Consider the following 23,409-nt stretch of genomic DNA (forward strand, 5'->3'; position numbering starts at 1 on the left):
GCATTGTGTTTCTTATATTAAATGATGGAAATCACTCAATATGCTTCAAAGGGTATTTTTTCAATAATAGTTCACACAAAAAGCTACTGGATTAGAACTGGATTAATTTCTATAAGGGTGTGTGTGTGTATGTTAAAAGTATACTCTTTTAAGTAAAAACTGGACACATAAGTTTTTTTCTTGATTGTCACAAAGGTGGTGTATACCAGAAATATTTATAATTACCTAAGAATATACTTTGCCAGCTCTTGGGGTTTAATACCTTTAGAGTGACCAACTCTTTACTTCAAAGCTTCTATAGAATTGATGTTGGAAGAAGAACATGCACAAGAGGACAGAGAGAAGTAGTATTTGAAGATGAAATTTAAAATACTTCTATGGGGCGCCTGGGTGGCTCAGCTGGTTAAGCAGCTGCCTTCCGCTCAGGTCACGATCTCAGGATCCTAGGATAGAGCACTGCATGGAGCACCACATCGGTCTCCTTGCTCAGCAGGGAGTCTGCTTCTCCCTCTCCCTCTGACCTTCTCCCTGCACGTGTGCTCTCTCTCAAATAAATAAATAAAATCTTTAAAAAAGTAAAATACTTCTACAAATTAAGTACTTAGCTTTTGACATACTAACCTTTTTTGTGTGGATATGTCACAGAACTTTGTGCAAAGAATTCAAAAGATCCTGATTCCTTTACTGGCTGGCCGTACGTCGACTGGCAAGGCACCTAACAACTCTTCTTTTATACTGTGCCTGAGACAAAGGTGACGATCCTTGCCATTTGATGAAGAGTCATTAGACCAGCACTGTTCACTGGACATATAACACAAGCCATATGTAATTTAAAATATTTTAGTAGTCATGTTAAAAAGTGACAAAAAATAGGTGTAATTAATTTTAGCAATATATTTATCCCAGTACTTCCAAAATATTATCACTTCAGCATAAACAATATAAAAGTTACTAATAATATATTTTATATTCTATTTTGTGCCAAGCCTTTGAAATCCAGCACGTATTTTACACTTCTAGGCCATGCCAGTTGGGACTACACATTTTTTTTATTTTTTTTATTTTTTTTATTTTTTTATAAGTTAATTTTTATTGGTGTTCAATTTACCAACATACAGAATAACACCCAGTGCTCATCCCGTCAAGTGTCCCCCTCCGTGCCCGTCACCCATTCACCCCCACCCCCCGCCCTCCTCCCCTTCCACCACCCCTAGTTCATTTCCCAGAGTTAGAGAAGAAATGTGTGGGAGATATCAGAAAGGGACACAGAACATAAAGACTTCTAACTCTGGGACTACACATTTTAAGTGCTTACTCCCTAGACGTGGCCGCCGTACCAGCGTGTGGCCAGTGGATCACCGCAGCAGAGAGTGCACCCTTGGCCTCAGAGGGCAGTGCCGAGTTTTTTTTTTTAGAATACTAAAGTCATTCAATGTTAGACTTCTTGGGTACGAACCTTGCTTTTTCACAAGATGAGAGCTTTCCAACAGGCAGGGATGTTGCTCACTGTATTCGAGAGACAAAATAGATATTGAAGGTAAATATTAGTACATTAGTACATTAGTACAAGGCCTGATGGTCTCACAGTGCTTTCACATTCACTCCTCTTTTAAATCTTGGATCCATGGTTCCAAGAAATCAGGGGGAAAAGGGGAGATGAAGTTCCATTTACTTTTGAAGAAGCAGACACTAAATCCTTCTCTTTCAGCTCCAAATCTCATGATCCAATGGCAGATCACAAACTAGGGTTCAGTTATCAAATAATGAGTGAGCCAAGTCAGCCAAAATATAACGTGCCCTAGCATTTTCTTGCCTTTTTTTTTTTTTTAAAGCATCTGTTTTGTGGGTGTGTGGAAGGGCTCAGTCTTGTCCCACAGCTCCATTTGTTTGTTTGTTTGTTTGCTTGGATCCAGAATAAAATTAGCACAAAGTCTTTTTACGCTTAGGAATGTTTTGATTCATCCAGGGGGTGAGATCCCCAGGACTGTCACCAACTCCAACAAACATCCCCCCCCCCCCCGCCGCGATCTTGTGACAGTGAAGTGAGGGAGGTGCGTGGTTTCAGCACTGGTCCCTCGCAGCCCTCACAAAGGACCCATGGTCTTCGGAGCTGAGGTGGGGAGGAAGCAGGTCGTAGCTTTTACTCCGAAGCATTTAATTTGTAGGACGGTCGATTTTCAAGGAAGCCCCCAACAGTGGCAACAACTCCAACGTTGGGTTTGGGGCTTTTTGGGTTATTCGGATGACATCCATGCCATCCATTTTACTGTGCAGGCTGCCTGCAAGGATTGAGTTTGGGCTACTTTCTACGAAGTGTAACGCTGCCCTTCCACGTCCCATCACAGCCCGCGGGGGAGGCTCACTCATTAGACTCGCGGCTTCGGGAACTGGGCTCAGCCGAGCTCCGCGGACGCGGCTCACCGGTCTCCCGATCCGGGCCCACGCCGCCCTGTTCCGGCCCCGTCCCTGCGCCCAGGCCCCGCGGCCACCGGGCCCCGGGGGGGCGGGGCGGGCAGGTCCTGTGCCCCGGGCCGCGGAGCAGGGCGCGCACAGGTGGGCGGTCGGGCCGCGGGGGGTTGGAGGGGAGGCGGCAGCCCAGGCGCGGGGGCCGCACGGCCGGGTGTCCCCTTCCGGGGCTGGCCGAGGCGGCGCCCACGGTGGGCCGGTGACAGACCTCAGCCGGCTGCCGGCGGGCGGGCCCGCGCTCGGGCGGGTTAGAGACCTCAGCCGGCTGCGCCCCGACCCGACCGCGTAGAGACCTCAGCCGGCTGCGCCCCGACCCGACCGCCTAGAGACCTCAGCCGGCTGCGCCCCGACCCGACCGCCTAGAGACCTCAGCCGGCTGCGCCCCGACCCGACCGCGTAGAGACCTCAGCCGGCTGCGCCCCGACCCGACCGCCTAGAGACCTCAGCCGGCTGCTCGCGGTCGGGGCGCGGGGGCGCGCGGCTCGTCCGCGGGCGACCGTCCGTCCGGGGCCGCGCGGCGCTCAGCTGTCCCGAGCCGCAGCCTCGGCGGCGCCGTCCCTCCGCCCCGGCCCGTCCCCAGCTCTCGGGCCCCGCGGGGCGCGGCGGGGGCGGGCTCGGCCCCCCCGGAGCCGGCGCGGGGCGGGCGGCGGGCGGCGGGCGCGCGGGATGGGGGCGGCGCGGGGGGGCGCCCGCGGGGCTTAGAGCGGCCGCGCCTCCCGCCCGCGCCGGGAACTTCAAAGCGGCCCGCGCCGCTGCGACCGCTCGCCGGGCTCCGGGACGGGGGCCGCGGGGCCATGGCCCGAGAGCCGCGCGCGCCGCTCCGCCAGGCCCTGCTGCTGCTCGCCACGGCCGCGCTGTCGGCAGGTACGCGGGCGCTCCTGCGGCCCGGGGGGGGGGGGCACCTGACGTCGGGCAGGTGCGCGGCGGGCGGCGGGGCGGCCGGGAGGGGCGGCGGCGCGGCAGGCGCGCGGGGGGCGGGCCGCGGGGGCCGGGGCCGACGTGGGGGCGGCGGGCGGCCGAGGCCGCGGGGGCTCCGGGGCCGCGGCGGGGGCGGCGCGGGGGGGGGGCTCGGGCTGAGCCGCGGGAGCGGGGGATCTCGGCAGCCGCGGCGCCAGGTGCGCAGGCGGGACCCGGAGCGTGGATCTGCGTGGTCTGCAGCGTTCACTGCTTTCGAGGTACGGTCTTCACCGGGAGTCGCAGGGAAAAAACCTTCTGGCAAGCGCCCCAGCGTTATTCACAGGTCTGTGCCTTGATAGGCTAAATAGAGCCCTTGGCCCAAGCTGGAAACCAAACATCTCTTTTGATGTTTACTAGAAACTGGGGCAAATGCATCTCCGGTGAAATCCCAGGGTGCTGTGATGAAAACCCTCCAGCTCTAGGACTGTTTTCGTTATAACGTTATCCCAGGATACGTGAGCGGCAGCAGATTCCTTGCTAACTCATTCTTTAAAACGTCTGGATCACACATTTGAAGACATTTGCACACAAAAACCTGGTGCTTCCCCCCCACCCCGTAGAGCTGTACTTTGTCCGAAGCTGATTTTTATGCATTTCTGTTTTCCCAGATGACAATCTGTTTGACATTAATAGCTATACTCCAGGGTGGTTAGTTTTCCTCTTGGTGACATGTGCAGGGGAATGTTTTGAATAGTATGATTGCTGTCATGTGCAGATTTCATGTTTCAGATGGTGTGAGAGAATCACTAAATACAATATTCAGATGAAAATTCATTATTGGACGTGATTAATTAATACAATATGAGGATTCGAGCATTTTAGTTATCTTTGGAAAAGCACAGCCTTTTAGGAAAGCCTTTACTCAGAGACTGTCCAGAGGATAGTGGGATAAAGGGAAATACTTGCAGAGTTAGCAAATTCATCAATGGGAAGAAAACCGACAATGGGAGAGTCTTTACAAGAAATAAGTGGAAACTGCACTGACTTGGAATACTCAGAGTACTCCTGACGAATTTAATAGGTTTTCCAAAACACAGAAAAAGAGAATGAAAAAGCCTTCTAGATATCACAGTTTTGACTTGGCACCTGTGAAATGGCCTCCACACGCTGTCTGTACAACCCTTTTTATTTTAGGGAGTTAATAACTTTGATGCAGACATTTAAAGAAATACTCAATTTTTTAAAAAAATATAGCTTGAAAGTCATGTTTTATTATATGACAGACTCTTTAGAAAGTTTCAGAGGCCCTGCGCATAGCAGTACAGGAGAACATGCCAGGCTGTGGTCTTTAAAAGAGACGGAAACTTTTGACATCGAGATGTACATAAAGGAAAAAAACAAATTATCCGTTCAAATGTGATTTTTCTCCTCAAAATTTGAGGACTAAGAAAAATGCCCAATATGAAGATGATGTGTCAATACAGAAGAGAAGTATTACCAAAACTGAACTTTTACAATAAGCTTTTCTATGTCAAACGCAGTCACTTTCAAATCTCTTTTAAGAACTTTATCCCTCGTTGTGTCCCACAGTAACAACGTCTATTGCTGTCTACTTTTTTGGTTTTTTTTTTTGTGTGTGTTTTGTTTAAAGATTTTATTTATTTATTCATGAGAGACACACAGAGAGAGAGGCAGAGACACAGGCAGAGGGAGAAGCAGGCTCCATGCAGGGAGCCCGATGCGGGACTCGATCCCAGGACCCCGGGGTCACGCCCTGGGCCGAAGGCAGATGCTCAACCCCTGAGCCACCCACGTGTCCCTCTGTCTAATTTTTTTGAATCTTAACTTTTATACACATCTATTATTTGGTAGAGGGAGTCAAGTTAGTTTATTTCATTTTTAAAATTGTTTTTCTCATGTGGTAACCTACATCATTTTTTATCTAGTCACTTTTATAAATTATAAATTTATAATAATTTATAATTATTAATTTATAAATTATCATCATAATGGATATTTTTGAAAATGTAGGAGAAGTTGCTGCTAACTCTGTGATAGCTGGGTGACAGAAAACACCAACCTACCAGTTTGACTTTGCTGACCACCAGGCCTAGGAATTTCAATATCTAGAGACATCGATAAGCCAATAAACCCTTTTTTTTGCCTGGGCTGTTATTCCCCAGCATCTCTGTCACCTAAGGCACATCTTGCACTAGCAGTAGGGTAGAAACCGTTGCTCCTTGATGAGGCTCTTAGAGGGTTATCACTGATGGAAACTTAGAGAAGGTATTTATTGGTCTGGGCTGGCTAAGAAATTAGTCTACCATGAGTTACTCTAATTATCTAGTTTCCAGTTTCCCTGTTACTTGGTAAGAGAGGCCTGACAAGATCTCACATTTATCAGGATATTAAACAAAGAGTTGGCACAAACTATCCTGGAGATCTGAAGTTTGAAGCTGTGATTGGAATATTCTATGGATTTATACATTTATACATTGTGCGTTCTCTACTAATTTTATGAAAGTCCTGGGGCTTCTGGTTGGGAAAGGATTAGTTAGAGTCCAGAAAGCTTAAAAAAAAAAAAAAAGGAGTCCAGGGGGTGTCTGGGTGGCTATATTGCTTAAGCGGCTGCCTTCAGCTCAGATCATGATACTGGGGTGCTGGGATGGCGCTCCCACACCCCATCCCTCGTCTGCTTCTCCCTCTCCCTCTCCAGCTCTCCCTCTGTGCTGGTGCTCTTTCTCACTCTCTCTCTCAAATAAATAAAGTCTTAAAAAAAAAGAGTCTGGAAAGCTAGATGCTGTTGCTCTAGAAGTGAAAAGATAATCATTTCATTTAATAACCAGGGTAGGGGTTTCAGGCAGGGAGATTTTTTTCACTGTACAGTTTAAGGTGTGCTGGAAGTGAAAGTGAAAGCCCTGGGCTGGCTGAGTGCATAAATGCAGATGTTGCTACCTTTGCCCTCCTTTAAGCAGGGTCATTTATTGGTCGGTTGACACACATGTGACAGGCTCCTGGTTCCAAGGAAGACACTTCTTTGGCCCGGGAGAAACTCTGTGCAGAAGTCCTTGGGGGCATATTTCTTCATTAACTACAGTGCCCCAACCTGCTATCTAGCCTCAAGTTTACAGAAGTATCAAATAGAGTTCCTCTGATTGGCTATCGTCCTACACAAATAATTGTAAGGTATGAGAGAGGAATGGGGGAATGCTACCAAAGTTTTGCCCGGAGCAGTGGAGGAGCAGAGCCCTGTGTGGGGCCGGTGGATCACAGCAGGAGCAGGTCTGGCCCAGGCGGGCCGGGAGGGGTGTCGCCCAGGGCGGCTGCTCTTTCCCTGTGGGGACTTAGAATGCCTCATGCACCCTAAAGTGGAGATACCAAGTAAGCCATCGGTTTTTTGGGGTCTAGGGTTCAGGGCGCAAGGCTAGGCTAATGCTAAAATATCGAGGGTTAAATTAGTTGCTGTTTCATTCCGATGTCACAGGTGTTCCGGGCTTTGGCCTGGCAGCCCGACGCGAGAGAAATACTGCGGTGAGCTAAGCTGCTCCCCTTGCCTGTGGGGCTGACCCTTTGATCAGCAGAAGTACAGGGGAAGTTGCAAAGTTCACACACACACAAAATGTTTTGTTTTGTTTTTAAAGATTTATTTTTTATCTGTTTATGAGAGAGAGAGAGAAAGAGAGGCAGAGACACAGGCAGAGGGAGAAGCAGGCTCCCTGCAAGGAGCCCGATGCGGGACTCGATGCGGGACTGGATCCTGGGTCTCTAGGATCACGCCCTGGGCCAAAGGCAGGCGCTAAACCACTGAGCCACCCAGGGATCCCCCCTGTTTCTCTTTCAGGGGAAGTACTTCCAGGCAGTAGGCAAGATGCAGTTCGTTGTATTTTTCTTGGCAGGACTTGTATGTCTTACTGTAAATAAGAGAAGGTTAACAGGACTGGAGAACGGACAGAGGCAGAGCCAGGGAGGTGGTTGGCCTCACAGAACCTGTTCATCGGAGGCAGATGGAGGTTTTCGAGCAGGTACCTATGAGACGGTCAAGACTTAGCTAGGAGCAGGAACTAAAGAACTTGTCGCTGATATTAAGGTAGCCCTGCCCATTTCCCAAAGTACTTGCAAGTCTTGACCTGCTACCAAATGATTAGTATTGGCTTCAATTTAGGATTTGTAGAGGACAGTGACCTATAAATGAACAACTCTATTCCATGACCATTAACAAGCTCAGATGGATCTGTTCACGTGTTTGTAAAGAGTCGAATTAATAAAATAAAGAGAGTTGATTTCTAAATATAAATGGAAAACAGAACTAAACAGGAAAAAAAAGGGGGAGAATTCTAAGCACAAAGAGTGTACTGTGTATTATTCCTTTTCACTTACATCTGTGAAGCCACCTCTGCATCTTTCATTGCTTTGGCCTTCTCTATTTTAAATACTCGCAGCTGATTGTCAGATCTCAGGTTTTATCCTTACGTTGTTTAAGAAACTGGGATAGTAAAGGGGTATGTTTATAAGTGATATAGAATTTCCACTTTTCCTAAGAGAAGAAGGGATACCTAAATGCCCTCCTGTCTCAGCCGTGCCTCCTGCAGTGTCAGGGTGACACCTGGAAAGGAGAGGCAAAATAAAGCAAAGTGACTATTCTTTTGGTTACCTGGTACTTTGTCCCCAAATTGCACGGCAGATCTCTAACGTACTCCTCTTTTCAAAACTAGTTTTAGTAATTAAACAGCCTAAGGATAAAAGGGAGGAGGCTGTGGTCCATCAGCATCCTGGATCCTGACGCCAACTGAGACGCTGTGTGCTGCCTGCAAGGTGAAGCCCGGATGGCCGAGCGGGGACCTCTTTCCCTTGGGCCTCACGTTAACCCAGGCTTCCTGGGAGCTCGGGCGAGTTTCAGGCAATAATGTCAGGGGCTACTGCTCAGGGAGGAAGGGGTGGAGAGAAGTGGTTGGTTCTCCTCTACGAGGAAGCAGGTCCTGCCCTTCCCACATGTGCTGCCTCTGGAGAAGACGGGACTGTGGTCATGAACCCCCATGCCTTTCCCATTCTTTGAAAGCTGCTTCCCTAAAGCCCAGAACCTCTTGGTTCCCTGGAATGAGGACAGTAAAACCACTACTCCTCATTCTTAGGATCCACTAAAAAGTAAAAAGGAGGGAGGAGGTGAGTAGGAGTGTGAAACAGGCATGAAGACTTTATTTCCATAGATGCCAACGCCCGTTTCTCAGGGGATGCTCCTTTGCCTTATCATGTGGCTCTTGAATTCACTTACTCTGATTGGCCAACGAGGAGAATAAGGCCCTGCTCTGTCCTCATTCTTTATTTTTTCTCCTTTAGAATAATTTCCCTTTTCTGTTGTTCTCTTCTGTTTTTTAGAGTAGGTATGTGAAGATACTGTTTCTTTGGAACTGTTTTAAATTAATCCCCTCAAGAATTCATGGGTGAATCATTCAGTATGACTCAAGAGCTTGGCTTATTATTTTTTTAAACAATTTAAATTTGCCAGTGACTTAAGGATCCCAAATTAGATCAATCTAGTTTTTCATTAAACTTTTCACATCAAGAAAACGATTAGGATGCTTTAGTTTTAAAAGTGAGACACATATCTTTTCTAATTTGTTTTATCATCCTTATCTCATGATAAGGTACAATGATAAAGACGCCATATCTGGTGTTGGAGTTCCTTTTAAATTTTTCGCTTAACGCCATGCTTGACTGAAATAAGTACTCCATGGTCAAAAACAGGATTAGAAAGAAATCTAACCCATTATGGTCCAGACAATGATCATTTTAAAGGAAAATGTTTAGTTTCATAAATGCGTGCTTACCCAAGAGATGTTAACTCAGAGGGTGGTAATCCAGATTAACACAGCTTTAAGGAACCAGATTGTTTTAAAACAGAGCCAAATATATTAAAGAGTATTAACTCATCACATCTCATAATTTCATCTGATGACATTTTTCTGGCGTGCTCCCCTAAAAGTGTGTTTTTTTCTTTTCTCCATCACCATTATTGCTCTTCAAGAGTAAAGATCTGTTCTGTGAATATTTGCCTGCTCTAGTAATCAAAGTGAAACTTTGTTCTCACTCAAATTCCATTTACAATCTGTAGTGTTATTTCCAGGAAGTAGATAATACGTTGTAAATTTGAAACACTAAATAAAGAATAAATATATGATTAACAGAACGTTTCTTACAGAATAATAAATGTGTAATTAAATGAACCTCTCTTTTAAATTTTTTTCCTACGGCTATTCTCTAGCTGTATATTGAGTATATTATATTAAAAGGTATTACTTTTTGCACAGAGAAGAAAGTTGACTTCATTAAGACAAATGGACCTCTTTAAAAGAATGAGATTTATTGTGCCAAATCAAGATGAAGATGCTCCTTTAGAATTGCTTTTACTGAACTCTGCTTTAGCTATTGCCATTATCATGAAGTTTTTGCTAGTATTTCTTTGTTATGTTTTTAATATCTATAGAATTTATAGTGCTGTCTTCTCTTATATCCCTGGCATTGAGAATTTGAATTTTCTTTCTTTTTACCTTGAACGATATGGTTGGAAGTTTATCAAATTTATTGAATTTGGGACACCCGCGTGGCTCAGCGGTTGAGCATCTGCCTTCGGCCCAGGGCGTGATCCTGGAGACCCGGGATTGAGTCCCATATTGGGCTCCCTGTGGGGAGCCTGCTTCTCCCTCTGCCTGTGTCTCTGCCTCTCTCTCTGTGTCTCTCATGAATAAACAAATAAATAAAATCTTTTTAAAAATTTTATTGAATTCTTTCAAATAAATATCTTTTGGTTTTCTGGATTTTCAGGGTTATTTTTTCTTCTTTAGTTGTCTTCTACTCTAATCTTCATATTTCCTTCCTCTACTTACTTTGAGTTTATTCTTTTTTATTCTAGCTTCTTAAGTTGGTACTTTAGATCAGCAGTGGGCAAGCTTTTTCTTAAAGGATCAAATATTACATAATTTAGGCTTGTGGGCCAGTTTCCGTTGCACCTCCTTAATACAGCCATTTTCATATAAAAGCAACCATAGACAATACATAAACAAATAGGTGTTGCCTTATTTTTTTTTAAAGATTTTTAATTTATTTATTCATGAGAGAGGCAGAGAGAGAGGCAGAGACATCAGTAGAGGAAGAAGCAGGCTCCCTGTAGGGAGCCCGATGTGGGACTTGATCCCGGGACCCCCAGGATCATGCCCTGAACCGAAGGCAGACACTCAACCACTGAGCCATCCAGGTGCCCCTAGGTGTTGCTTTATTTACAAATAGGCCAGCCCATGGACCATAGTTTGATGGTCTTTTCTTAAATCATTCATTTAAGACCTTTCTTCTTTTCTAATATAAGCATTTAAAGCTTCAGGTTTCCTTCTTGGCAATGCTTCAGTGCATCCATGAATCATGCTATGTTGTGTTTTAACTTTCAGTGAGTTCAAAATATTTTCTAAATTTCTTTATGATTTTCTGGGACTTGTGGGTTATTTAGATGTCTGTTGTTTAATTTCCAAATATCTGGGGAGTTTTCAGGTTGTTTTTTGTTATTGACTTCTAATTTAAATCCACTGGGGGTAAAAAAAAAAGTAAAAAAAAAAAGTAAATTCACTGGGAAAGAACATAATCTGAGTGATTTTAATTTTTCCGAATTTGTCTATTTGTTTTAGCATGTGTCTAGGCATGTGTCTGACCTAGTGAATATACTACATGCTCTTGAAAATAACGTATATTATGTTGTTGTTGGGTGGAATGTTATATAGATGTTATTTAGGTCAAGTTGTTTGACAGTATTATTCAAGGCTTCTATATCTTTACTGATTTTCTGTCTTCTTGATTTATCAATTACCAAAAGACGATGTTGACATCTCCCACATCCATGTGAATTTGTTTACTCCTCTTTTTAGTTTTTTCATTTTTGGTTCATGTATTTGAAAAGTTTTTTAATTAGTACATATACATTAAGGTTGTTTTATGTCCTCTTAATGTGTGTTTATATCATTAGGCAATCTCCCACTTTACCCCTGGTGTTGTTTATTATTATGACACACATCTCTCTTTATCACTGGTAATCTTTAAAGTCTGCTCTGTCATTAGTATCCCAGCTTTCTTACACTTAATATTTATATATCTCTTTTAATATAGCTACTCCAGCTTTCTTTTACTGAGTGCCTGCATATCATAAATTTCCTATCCTCTCATTCTAAACTCTTATTGTATATAAATGTATATACTTATGTGTGCACACACATAAATATATGTTTAAATTGGGCTTCTTGAAGAGAGCGAGCATTTGGTTAGGTCCTGCTTTTTTATTTGGTCTTATACACTTGTCTTTTAGATAGAGAATTTAGACCATATACATTTAATGTATTTATCAATATGGTTGTGTTTAAATCTGTCATCTTGTTATTTTTATACTCTCTTTCTATTTTTGCCTTTGTGTGGCTTAATTAAAAAAAGTTACTATTCTGTATTATTTCCATTATTAGTTATTATAAGCTACATCTCTTTTTTGTGATTGTTCCAGATTTTATAATTTCCATCTTTAAATTATTGTACTTTAAGAACCTTATTATCATATTCTTCCATTTTCCTCTTCTTGTCTTTTGTGCTATTAATCTCACATATTTTACTTATAAATATCTTATAGACCTTGAAAAAATAGTTCTTATTTTGGCTTAAATATTTAATTACCTTTAAATGAATTAAAAAGATGAATGTAGGATTTTGCATTTACCGACCTATATATCATTTTTGTTCATTGCTCTTCATTACTCAGCGTAGATGTGATTTTACATCTGGTGTCATTTTCCTTCAGCCTGAATAACATTTCTTGTATTTCAGTTCTTGTGACAATGAATCCTAATGCTTTTTTGTTTTCTGGAAAAGATTTATTTCATTTTCGTTTTTCCTCAAAAATTTTATTAAACTTTTCATCAACTGACTACCTCACACCAGTCAGAATGGTTAAAATTAACAACTCAGGAAACAATAGATGTTGGCAAGGATGTGGACAAAGGGGAGCCCTCTTACATTGTTGATGGGGATGAAAACTGGTGCAGCCACTCTGAAAAACAGTATGGAGGTTCCTCAAAAAGGTAAAAATAATAGAACTACCTTAAGACCCAGCAATTGCACTACCAGGTATTTATCCAAAGGATACAAACATAGTGATTTGAATGGGTACCTGTGTCCCGATGCTTATAGCAGCAGTGTCCACAAGAGCCAAACAATGGAAAGAGCCCTGATGTCCATCAATAGACAAATGGATAAAGAAGGTGTGGTATATACATATACAATGAACTATTACACAGCCACCAAAAATAACGAAATCTTGCCATTTGCAATGATATTGATGGAACCAGGGGGTATTATGCTAAGTGAACTAAGTCAGAGAAAGACAAATACCATATGATTGAACTCATATGTGGAATTTAAGAACCAAAACAGATGAACATAGGGGAAGGGAAGGAGAAATAAGATGAAAATAGAGAGGGAGGCAAACTATAAGAGACTCAACAATGGGAGACAAACTGAGGGTTGCTGAAGGGGAGAGGGGTGGAAGGATGGGGTGACTGGGTGATGTAATGAGCACTGATTGTTATATGCAACTGATGAATCACTAAATTCTATCCCTTAAACTAATAATAAAAAAATTTCATCACCTAGAATTGAAAGATATTTAGTTACCATCCACCCATATATCCACCAAGTAGATTATACCATTTTGCTTGCTTTATCACATATATATACATTTATCTATTCCTCTATTCATTAATACATATTATTTTATATGTATTTCTAAATAAATTACAAATATCAGTACCCTAGCCTCTAAATACTTCAGTATGCATATTACACAAGTTCAGTATGTGCTAACATTTTTCTCTTTTGATGAAACATTTACATATAATAACATTCATAAATCTTATATGTGCATTCATGGTGTTTTGAGAAATTCATTCTCTTAATCTTTTCAAGATATTAATCATAAACATCACCACAATGAGTTTCTTCATATTTCTACCCATTCTTTAGTACTTATTTTTTCCACTTTAGATTAGTTTTGACCGTTGAGTGTAATGCTTTGTAAATGCCAACTAGGTAAAGTTTGTTGATAGTATTGTTCACATCATCTATATTTTTACTGAGAGGGGTGTTAAAAATCTCCAACTATACTCGTGGATTTATCTTTCTCTCCCTTTACTTCTGTCAGTTTTTATTTCAGGTATTTTGAAACTCTCTTATTAGGTACACACACATTTACAGGTGTCATGTCTTCCTGATGCAATGACTAATTATTATGAATGTCCCACTTCATCTCAGTAATACTTTTGTCTTCATATCTACTCTGTGTAATGTTATATATAACCGTGCCAACTTATTTGTGCTTCATATTTGCATGTTTATTTTTCCCATACTTTTACTTGCATGCTATCTGTGTCTTTACATTGGATGTGCAACTTTTGTACATAGTATATAGTTGGTTCTTGATTTTTACCCATTTACTATATGGCAATATCTGCCTTTAATTCAAGTGGTTAGGCCATTAACATTTAGTGTAATTAGGGGTATGGATTCAAGCCTACCATGTTGCTATTTGTTTCTTTTTATTGCTTCTGTTTCTCATTTGTTGCCTTTTTTGAGCTAGTCACTTTTTTGAGTATTCCATTTCATTCCCTTTATTGATTTCCTAACATTCTCTTTTAATTAGTTTTTTAGTAGTTGTAGGCTTGTGTGTATTTTTTCTTAGTTTAATATTCATTTTGAGTCAGTATTACACTATTTCATACATCAGTCTTTACACTTGACACCTCATTTTGCCTACTTCACTTCCCTTTTTATCCCAGGACACCTCCTTTACATTTATTGTAAAGACCTTATAATAGTATGATTACATTTTCCAGTAGTGTAATTATATTGACATCAACCAAACATAATGAGACACACAAATAATCAAGGAAATAACTTGACTTGCAAGAAACAGGGCACTCATGATTTAGGTATGATGCAAATGTTGGAACTATTGTGTAGGAATTTAAAATAATTGTGACTAAAAACTATAGTAGAAAAAGTAGAAAATATGCATGAAAATACATGGCATTTTAGCAGGAAAAGAATATAAGGAAATTTCAAATGGAAATGCTAGATGTGAAAGCATGAGATGAAGAATTATACTCTTGATATGCTCATCAGTAGACTTAGCACAGCCAAAAAAAGAATAATGAAATTGAAGATAGACCAATAGAAATGACCTTAGAAATGTGTAATTATAGTATTATAAAGTCATTACACTAAAGTAGAAGGTGTCAGGAGGTAGAAAGGAAAGAGTGAAAAGGCCTCAAACAGACATCTAAGAGCTGAGACAATATGAAGTGGTATAACATATATGTAGATGGAATCCTAGATGGAAAAGGGACAGAATGGGATAGAAATTTGAAGAGATACTGGTTAATAATTTTCCAATTACAATGAAATATATCAAATTACCAATCACAGAGGCTCAGAGAAGCTCAAGCAGGATAAGTATCTCTTTTCCCAAACCCCACACTGTTAAACACATCATATGTGAATTGATGAAATTCAAAGATAAAAGTAAATCTTGAAGGCAGCCCGAATAAAATAGATCTATTACAGAGGAACAAAGTTAAGAATTACAGCAGACTTCTCATCAGAACTGTGCTAACAAGAAAACGATGAAGTGACAACTTTAAAGTGCAGCAAGTATAAAGCAACCAAGTTTTCCATACCACATGAAGTTATCATTTATTTTTTAGAGATTTTATTTTTTTATTAAAGAGAGAGGGCATGCATGCACAAGCAGGGGAGGAGAAGAGGAGGGAGAAGCAGACTCCCCGCTGAGCAGGGAGCCTGATATGCAGCTCTATACCAAGACCCTGAGATTATGACCTGAGCTGAGGGCAGATGCTTAACCAATTGAGCCACCTATGCACCCCTGAATTTATCTTTTAAAATAAAGGTGAAATGAAGACATTTCCAATAAATAAAAACTGAGAATTCACTACTCCTAGGCCTGTACAGCAAGAAATGTTAAAGGAACTTTCTCAGAAAGTATTATAGATTTGAATGAGATTTGAATGCACAAAAAAATATCTCTGGAAATAAATGAAGATAAATATAAGATATATTTTCCTTGACTTTAATCACTCTAAAATATCATTGACTTTCTAAAGCAAAAATAGCAATGCTCTTTGAGTGTATAGCATATGTATAGATAAAATGTAGACAAAATATACGACAGCCTTAGCACAAAGGATGGGGAGGAGGAATTGAGAATATACAATTGTTTAGTTTTTTGTATTTTATGTGAAGTATTATAGTATTATTTCAAGTTATACTGTGATTAAAGATGCATATTGTACAACCAAGAACTACCCCTAAAATACTGAAATCTAAATTAAAATATTAATGCGTAAATAAGAATATAATAAAGTACATAAAATGAAATAAAAAATTTTAATCCAAAAACATGACAAAATGGCAAAGGTGTACCAAACACAGTTGGAACAAATAGAAAGCAAGCAGAAAAATGGTAGATAATAAACAAAATCAAAGACTAGATGTTTCTCACTACTAGTGAAAACAAGCGATGTCTGCTCTTACCAATTCTAATCAATACTACATTGAAAGTCCCAGACAATGCATTAAGATAAGAGTAATAGGAACACCTGGATGGCTCAGGAGATGAGCATCTACCTTTGGCTCAGGGCATGATCCCAAGTCTGGGGATCAAGTCCCACATCGGGCTCCCCACAAAGAGCCTGCTTCTCCCTCTGCCTCTCTCTGTGTGTCTCTCATGAATAAATATAAACAAAATCTTAAAAAAGAGAGAAATATATAAAAGGCATATGGATTGGATAGGAATAAGTAAAATTTTCTCTATTCACAGATGATTTGGTTTTATATAGAGAAAATGCCAAAGAATCTCCAAAAAAGGGAATTAGAACTGATAAATTCTAGTTCAAGGTTTCAAGACACACATTAATACACCAAAATCAATTGTATTTTTATATATGCTAGCAATGAAAAATTAGAAATTGGAAAGCCATTTACAATAGCACCTAAAAAACCATGAAATAAGTGAAAATCGAACAGGATATATGGAAAGTCTGTTGAAAGCTATTAAACACAATTGAATGAATTTAGACAAGATCTGAATAAATGGAATGTTATACTACATTCACAGAATCAAAGTCAAAATGTTGTTAATATAACAGTTATCCCCCTATTTGGCTTATAGATTCAGTGTAATCCCAATCAATGTCCCAATTAAAATTCCAGTGGGGATTTTTGCAGAAGTCACCAAGCTGTTTTTACAATTTATGAGGAAAGATAAAGGAACTAAAATAACCAAATCAGTTTTGACAAAGATCAAAGTTGTCATATTTACAGTAACTTATTTGAAGACTTATAAATCTACAGTAATTAAGACAGTGTGTTATTGGCAAACGGAGAGGCACATTGATTAATGGAATAGAATAGAGGGACCAGAAGTAGACCCATATGTATGTAGCCAATTGATTTTTTTTTTTACTAAGTACAGACAATGCTATGGTGAAAAGATAGTCTTTTCAACAAATGATTATGGAATAATTAGATATTCAAATTCAAAAGAAAGAAAGAATACCTCAAAATATGCTTTGCATGTGTACAAATATTAAAATGGATCATCAACCTAAAAATAAAATCTAAAACTATAAAGAATTCTAAAAGAAAAGTAGAAGAAAATCTTTTGATCTTGGTTTAAGCAATATTTCTTAAATGTGACCACCAAAAGCATAATTCATAAAAGAAAATATTGAAAAATTGGATTTCATTAAAATTGAGAACTTATTTTGTTTTGAGAGATACTGTTAAGAGAATGAAAAGACAAGCCATGGCCTGGGAGTTAGTATTTACATGACACATATTTAATAAAACACTTAGAACATATAAAGAGTTCTCAAAACTTAATGGTAAGAAAATGCTCAATAAGAAGTGGGCAAAGAATTGAACAGGTATAAAGAAGACATATGAATGTGCATAAGCACACCAAAATTGCCGAGTATCATTAGTCGTTGAAGAAGTCCTTATTAAACTACAGCGGTATGCCCCTGCACGTCTATTTGATTGGCTAAAACAAACAACAACCAAAAAAAGAGCTCAAGAAAACAAAGATGACAATATCAAGTATTGGTAGGAATCCTAAGTACCTAGAACTCTTATCCATTACTGCTGAATATAAAGTGAAAAAACACCGGTAATTTTATATAAAGTTAAACATACATTTTATATAAAATATAGTCATTTCAATTCTAGATTTAGTAAAGAGAAATGAAAATTATTCCCCACACAGAGCTGTATATTAATGTTTATTACAAGCATATTCTTAAATCAGAAAAAACTGAGGAAAAAAGCCCACATGGCTTTTAACTTGCGAATGGATAAACAAACTGTTGTATGTCCATTCAGTGAACTACTGATGTATGCAAGAACCTGAATGAAAGCCTTAAGAAGTAAATGAAAGAAGCCAGAATCAAAAGGCTGCATTCATTGGACATTCCGGAGAAGACAAACATCAGGGACAGAAAGTGCCAGGGACTGGAGTGGCAGGAGTTGTCTAAAAGAGTCTGAGAAAATCTGGGAGGAGGGGCGATTGAACTGCAGTCGTCAAAACCCATAGAACTGTACACTAAAAAGGATGAATGTTACTACATGTAAATTCAATCTTAATAAACCTGATCCTCCTCCCCAGATTGGAGAGCATGTATGAGAACTAAGAAGTCTTATATCAATCAAGGAGTCAGCCAGTACCGTTTCAAATTGGTTAATTAAGAACAGCAGTGTAGTTGTAGAGTTAATGTCCCATATATGGAAACGTCCTAGAGAACAACAACGAAAATGGTTAAAAGTGCCTTTGTGAAGTGAGACAGGGGAGAGAAGTGGGTCACTTGATAAATGCTTTCTATTTTAATTTTTCCTATATATGTATATTTTTTTTACCATATGCACTGATAGGGTTGGTTGTACAAACAAAAGATATTTTAAAATGACACAGAATTGATTTGCTTTTGCTACGTAACTTCTATGTAAATAAGGGATTTCTGTTAAAATGTTTTTTGTATCATCCTCAGCCTGTCAAATGGCATAGATAGTAGTGAAATCAAATTAGGATAGATCAGACTATGTTTAATTTATTAGACTGGAGTAGTGATTTCTTCTCTGGGCAAAGAAAATTTCAAGTGAGGGACATTTTCCACATGTAGATAAAGCCTATTGTAAATGCAGCATCACTCCCCTGCTCTCTTTAGGTGAAAGCATTTGGTTCTACTTGAAAGGTCATTTATCACCTACAAGAGAGCACTTATGGGCTGCTTGGGCTCTTTTTGTTGGTTTCCTGTAGCATTAAGCTTGCTTATGGAGAATTCTGCTTGCGTCAGCAGTCCATACACAGGCTTCATTACTGCATTAACAAACCTCATTTTGCTGAGTTAGATTAGAGGTATCCCTTGTCCAGTACAATGTCATGTACACAGTGGTCAGTCAGCATTTTCTTGATTGTCTTCCACACAGTCAGGGAAGTCACGATACCTGTCTTAATCCTCTACCAAGACAGATTTAAAGATGAGAGGTAAAATTATGGAAAGAACATCAGGCTAGCAAGTCTGTTGGTTTACATTTCAGGATCAGGGATGTTTCACTGTTGAGTGGCAGTCATTCTGTAATAATCATCTATCTGAATTTTCAGGGACAACCAGCTTTCAAATATGCTAGCCTATTTTCAGACCACAAATTCCAATTTTTGGCCTAGAAAATAGAGTTGCTGTAAGCTATGGAGTAACATGGCAGTGGGCATGTGGATGTTCACCAGACTCCACCAGCAGTGTGATTTTTAAAGGCTGTGCACAATTGCTGACTGATGGTATCCCTGTGATTTCCAAAATAAATCTCCATGAATGAAATACTTCTACAGAGTAAGACATGATTTTAACAAAATATGATCTCAGTGTCATAGTATTTATATGTGTTCATTATAGGAAATTAGAGAAAAGTGTTGAAAAATGTAAAAATCACCTTTAGTTTTTAGCTCAGAGGAAGCCACTATTAATATTTAGATATATTTTCCTTCTAGTTTTTATTCCTGTGCATAGATATGTAAATTGAGATCATATCCTCTATGATCCTACTTTTCTTTTTTTTTTCTTAAAGATTTTATTTATCTATTTGAGGGGCAGAGAGACAGACAGAGAGACAGAGAGAGGGAATGCACAACCGGGGTGAGGGCAGAGGGAGAAGCAGGCTTCCACTGAGTGGAAAGCCCAATTTGGGGCTCTATCCCAGAACTCTGGGATCATGACCTGAGCTGAAGGTGGATGCTTAACGGACTGAGCCACCCAGGCATCCTATGATTCTACTTTTTATTTAATATTCACAGTGAGCAATTTCCATTCTATTTAAATATTATTAAAAACAGGATATCATGCCATCATATGTTTTGTCAAAATTCACTTAAACATTTTGATTTAGGGAGATTTTTTATTATTTTCAGTTTTTACTTTTGTGAATAATAAACTGCAATGGAAAATTAAAATAAAATTTTGTTTTCTTGATTATTTCATCAAGAGGAAATACAAGCACAAAGAGTATAAACATTTTAGGAATCCTGAGACAAACATTTCAGATTGCACTCCCCAAAATTTGTACCAGTTGTTACTCTACCAGCTATGAAAAAAGGTGAAATTTCACTGATAGCCCCTTATCACTTCTGGGTGTTTTAATTTGCAAAATCATTTCTTAATTGGCAAGTGGAAATAGATATTGTCATTTGTTTTGTTTACTTTTTCATTGACATATTTGTCCTTCCCAAATTTATTTGTCAGACCCAAGGAATAATGAGTCAGACTCAAGAAGGGGAAAGAATTAATGTAGTAACCAATATAAGAATTAACATTCTGCTCTTATGTCCGGCCTATGCTCCAGGATGTGCTCCGCTGAACACCACGGAGTTCTTTCTTTTTATTACCAGTTATCTCTGTCTCCGTTTTAAAATGGAGACAGTGGGGAGCAAAACACACTTCTTCTTCTTCTCTAGCATCCTTTACGTCATGCTTCAATTTTATTATGGTTTATGAACCAGGAAAGAACAAGTGAACCCCTTTTGGGTTTTGGTGAGGGAGAGACCTCTTCCCACTTACCTTCCTCATGGAGCCTCTTCCTGTGGGACGGTCAAGCACCCTTTATGTGTGTCACAGCAGCATTTCTCCTATCACGTTTCTAGACTGAGCCTGCGAGGCCTTGTACTTAAACAGACACGTCCTTTAGCCCAGTCTGCCTCTCCTGTTCATTCCCGGTTGTGCTTGGTTTTACAGTGGAGGAGAGTTCTTAAGTACAGGACCTTGTCTCCCCCCATCCTTTAGCCTCACCAAGCAGAGAGTCTTAGGTACTGAGATCTAGCGCTCTCCTAAGTGGAGCCCCACTTTCCCACCTTCAGCAGCCCCCTGACTACAAGACTGAAGCTTCCCTGCAAACTCAGCTCCGGAGAAGACTCTTGCGGAGTCTGTTGGAAGGGCAGGGTGGGCTCTACACATTCCCTCCTTAGGGAGGCTCCAGCCTCACCTAGGAAGCGGATTCCAGCTGCTCCAGAAGAGACACTAGCCTTTGGGATCAATCCAAGAGTCTGAATCTGTTAAACTGATTGCCAACCCCCAAGATAATTGGTTTTTCTGAAAAGCTAGTTTCTTCACTTGATCTTAGCCAAAAGGCCAAGAAGCGGTATTTGAAAAACTAGTTTCTTAACCTAAGTCCATCCCTCCGTTAACTCAACAATTCTGACTCCCGCCGATCCCGAGTTTTTAAATGCTGAATATTAACATCGAACATTAACCGTCTTGTCAAGCAAAGGGCCTTTTCTACAACCTAGTCCATCTTATTTCTGAATAGTAAAAAAACAAAAAACAAAACAAAACAAAACAAAAACAAGAATTCTAGATACTTCCACTTTTTTAAAAAGATTTTATTTATTTATTCATGAGAGACACAGAGAGAGGCAGAGACACAGGCAGAGGGAGAAGCAGGCTCCCTGCGGGTGGCCAGATGTGGGACTCGATCCCAGGACCCTGGGATCACGCCCTGAGCCAAAGGCAGACAACCATTGAGCCACCCAGGTGCCTCAGCTCTTACTCCCAGGTACCTTCTATGAATAGAGGAGCAGGTGATGCTGCCCGTCTTATGCTTGCATAATATAAGCTCTTCATACTATCTAAGCCAGGCCTTAGTTTTGGGGTCAATTTCGGAAAGAGGCCCAATTAGGATCAGCCTTTAAGAAAAAACTTTCCTTCTAAAATCACTTGCCCTCCTTTTCCCCTTTCAACTCTTCACTTGGCAATCTATTTTTAGTTAGATCATCTTACTTTGGATAGTTTCCTTTTATTTCTAGATTGAGAATTATCTATTCCTTACCATATCTGATCATATAAATGAATAGCTGTGGATCATGATAAAAATTTCTGACAAGTGAACCCCTGAGAACTCAAGGACTTTAACTTTTCAAAAAAAATTTTTTTTTTGCTATTTTCATTTTAAACTTGGGATAGTTTTGTCTCTTTTCCTATCTGCATATTCTTTTAGCCTTGTGGTTTGACTATTAACTATTGATTACTTGTTTCTTTACTGATTAGTTAATTGCTTCCCTTAAAAAAGTAAGAGCTTCCTTAGCTTTAAACACTTACGTTTTTATCATTAAATTTTGTAGTTTATTTCTTGTCTCCCAAGTAGATTGACCATGTCATGTGCTCCTGTTTTCCTTCCATGACCAGGTTCTTTGTGATCCTCTCCCATTTGTTTTCCATCTTTTGTACCTCATGGGGATTGGAAACATATAACTAGATTTCTATGACTTAATGGACCTCCAAAGTATGAACTCAAGATTATTCACTTCATTCCTTATCAGAATGATAGAGTATTTTCCTGAACAATTTGCTTTGTTAACTATGATTCCAGGACAACAACTTTTTATATATATATATATACATCCGACACTCATACTGTTCTTGCTGATATTACATGGCAGCCAGGGTATTCATTTCTTTGGGTATTACAACTTTGGAACAACTGGCGATCATCAAATTGAATTCTTTCTTGGACAGATCAGTTGAAGGCACAGAAGCCTCGAAGGCCACGTTAGTAGAACTAGGATCAGAACCTCAGGTCTCCTAACATGACCCTAAATGCACCAGACTGGATTAGAACAACTACACTCTTCTTCTCTTTACCCAGGTTCATTTCTCCATGCAACACAATAGCAATCTCTGCATATCACCACAAGTTGTTGCTGGAAATTGTATCTTACTGGAGTTGGTTATATTTGGTCATAATTTCCCATGTGAACAATATTAAAATTATATTGGATGTTCCTGAACAGGAGTTTATTATCAAGTAAATCATAGATACAATAAGCAATATATTGAATGCAGGTGTGTAATGATCCAAAAATTATATATCATCCTCCAAGTTTTGTAAAATAGACTCTAATGTGCAGGTTGATCAAATATAGTGCTAAGCTCTGTGCCCCGGTACTGGTGGAGGCGTTGCCTAGAGTGAACTCATTGAGTTGAGGCCAAAAGGCCCAGTAGCCCACTCACTAAACAAGGAAGTTCCTTGTTGGCCAGACCACTGATCTGGGACTATTAGCTTTCTTTATTCAGCTTTTTTTTTCAGTTTTCCGGAATATCCATATTGAGTAGAGATAGCATTATGGAAAATTGCCTTTTCCATTTTAGAGAACATTTCTATGTGGGTTATGGCCATTGATTGTGAACAAAACAAAGCACAGGAACAGGTTGGGCACTCAAGCTCTGCCTTTTGATACATAGTCAACCCCCAGATTAACAATTTGTTTCAGAAAAAGACAAAAGAAATTGAACATTATAGAGGATAATTATATTTTTCAACATTTGAAATTTTAAAAAGATATCCTTGATCTATCCCTCAGTCTATAATTCTTTATATTGTAATGTACTTGGTATTATAATAACCTTTCTTTTT

The 23,409-nt window shown here is 40.0% G+C and overlaps 1 protein-coding gene across 2 annotated transcripts in view; it reads left to right on the plus strand.

The window, feature by feature from the left end:
* Window positions 1–3,173: 3,173 nt before the first annotated feature.
* ACVR1C (activin A receptor type 1C) overlaps window positions 3,174–23,409 on the plus strand; it is a 79,529-nt gene continuing 59,293 nt past the window's right edge. The window contains exon 1 of one of the 2 annotated variants that reach the window (XM_055308491.1): window positions 3,174–3,330. In XM_055308491.1, the coding sequence (XP_055164466.1) occupies window positions 3,261–3,330 (70 nt within the window). In that variant the 5' untranslated portion in view covers window positions 3,174–3,260. Of the gene's footprint in view, window positions 3,331–6,411; window positions 6,550–23,409 lie in introns of those variants that run through there. The other variant, XM_055308492.1, reaches the window with a different exon arrangement.

Source organism: Nyctereutes procyonoides, unplaced genomic scaffold (assembly GCF_905146905.1).
Source record: "Nyctereutes procyonoides isolate TBG_1078 unplaced genomic scaffold, NYPRO_anot_genome, whole genome shotgun sequence".
In the NCBI taxonomy this organism is placed as follows: Eukaryota; Metazoa; Chordata; class Mammalia; order Carnivora; family Canidae; genus Nyctereutes; species Nyctereutes procyonoides.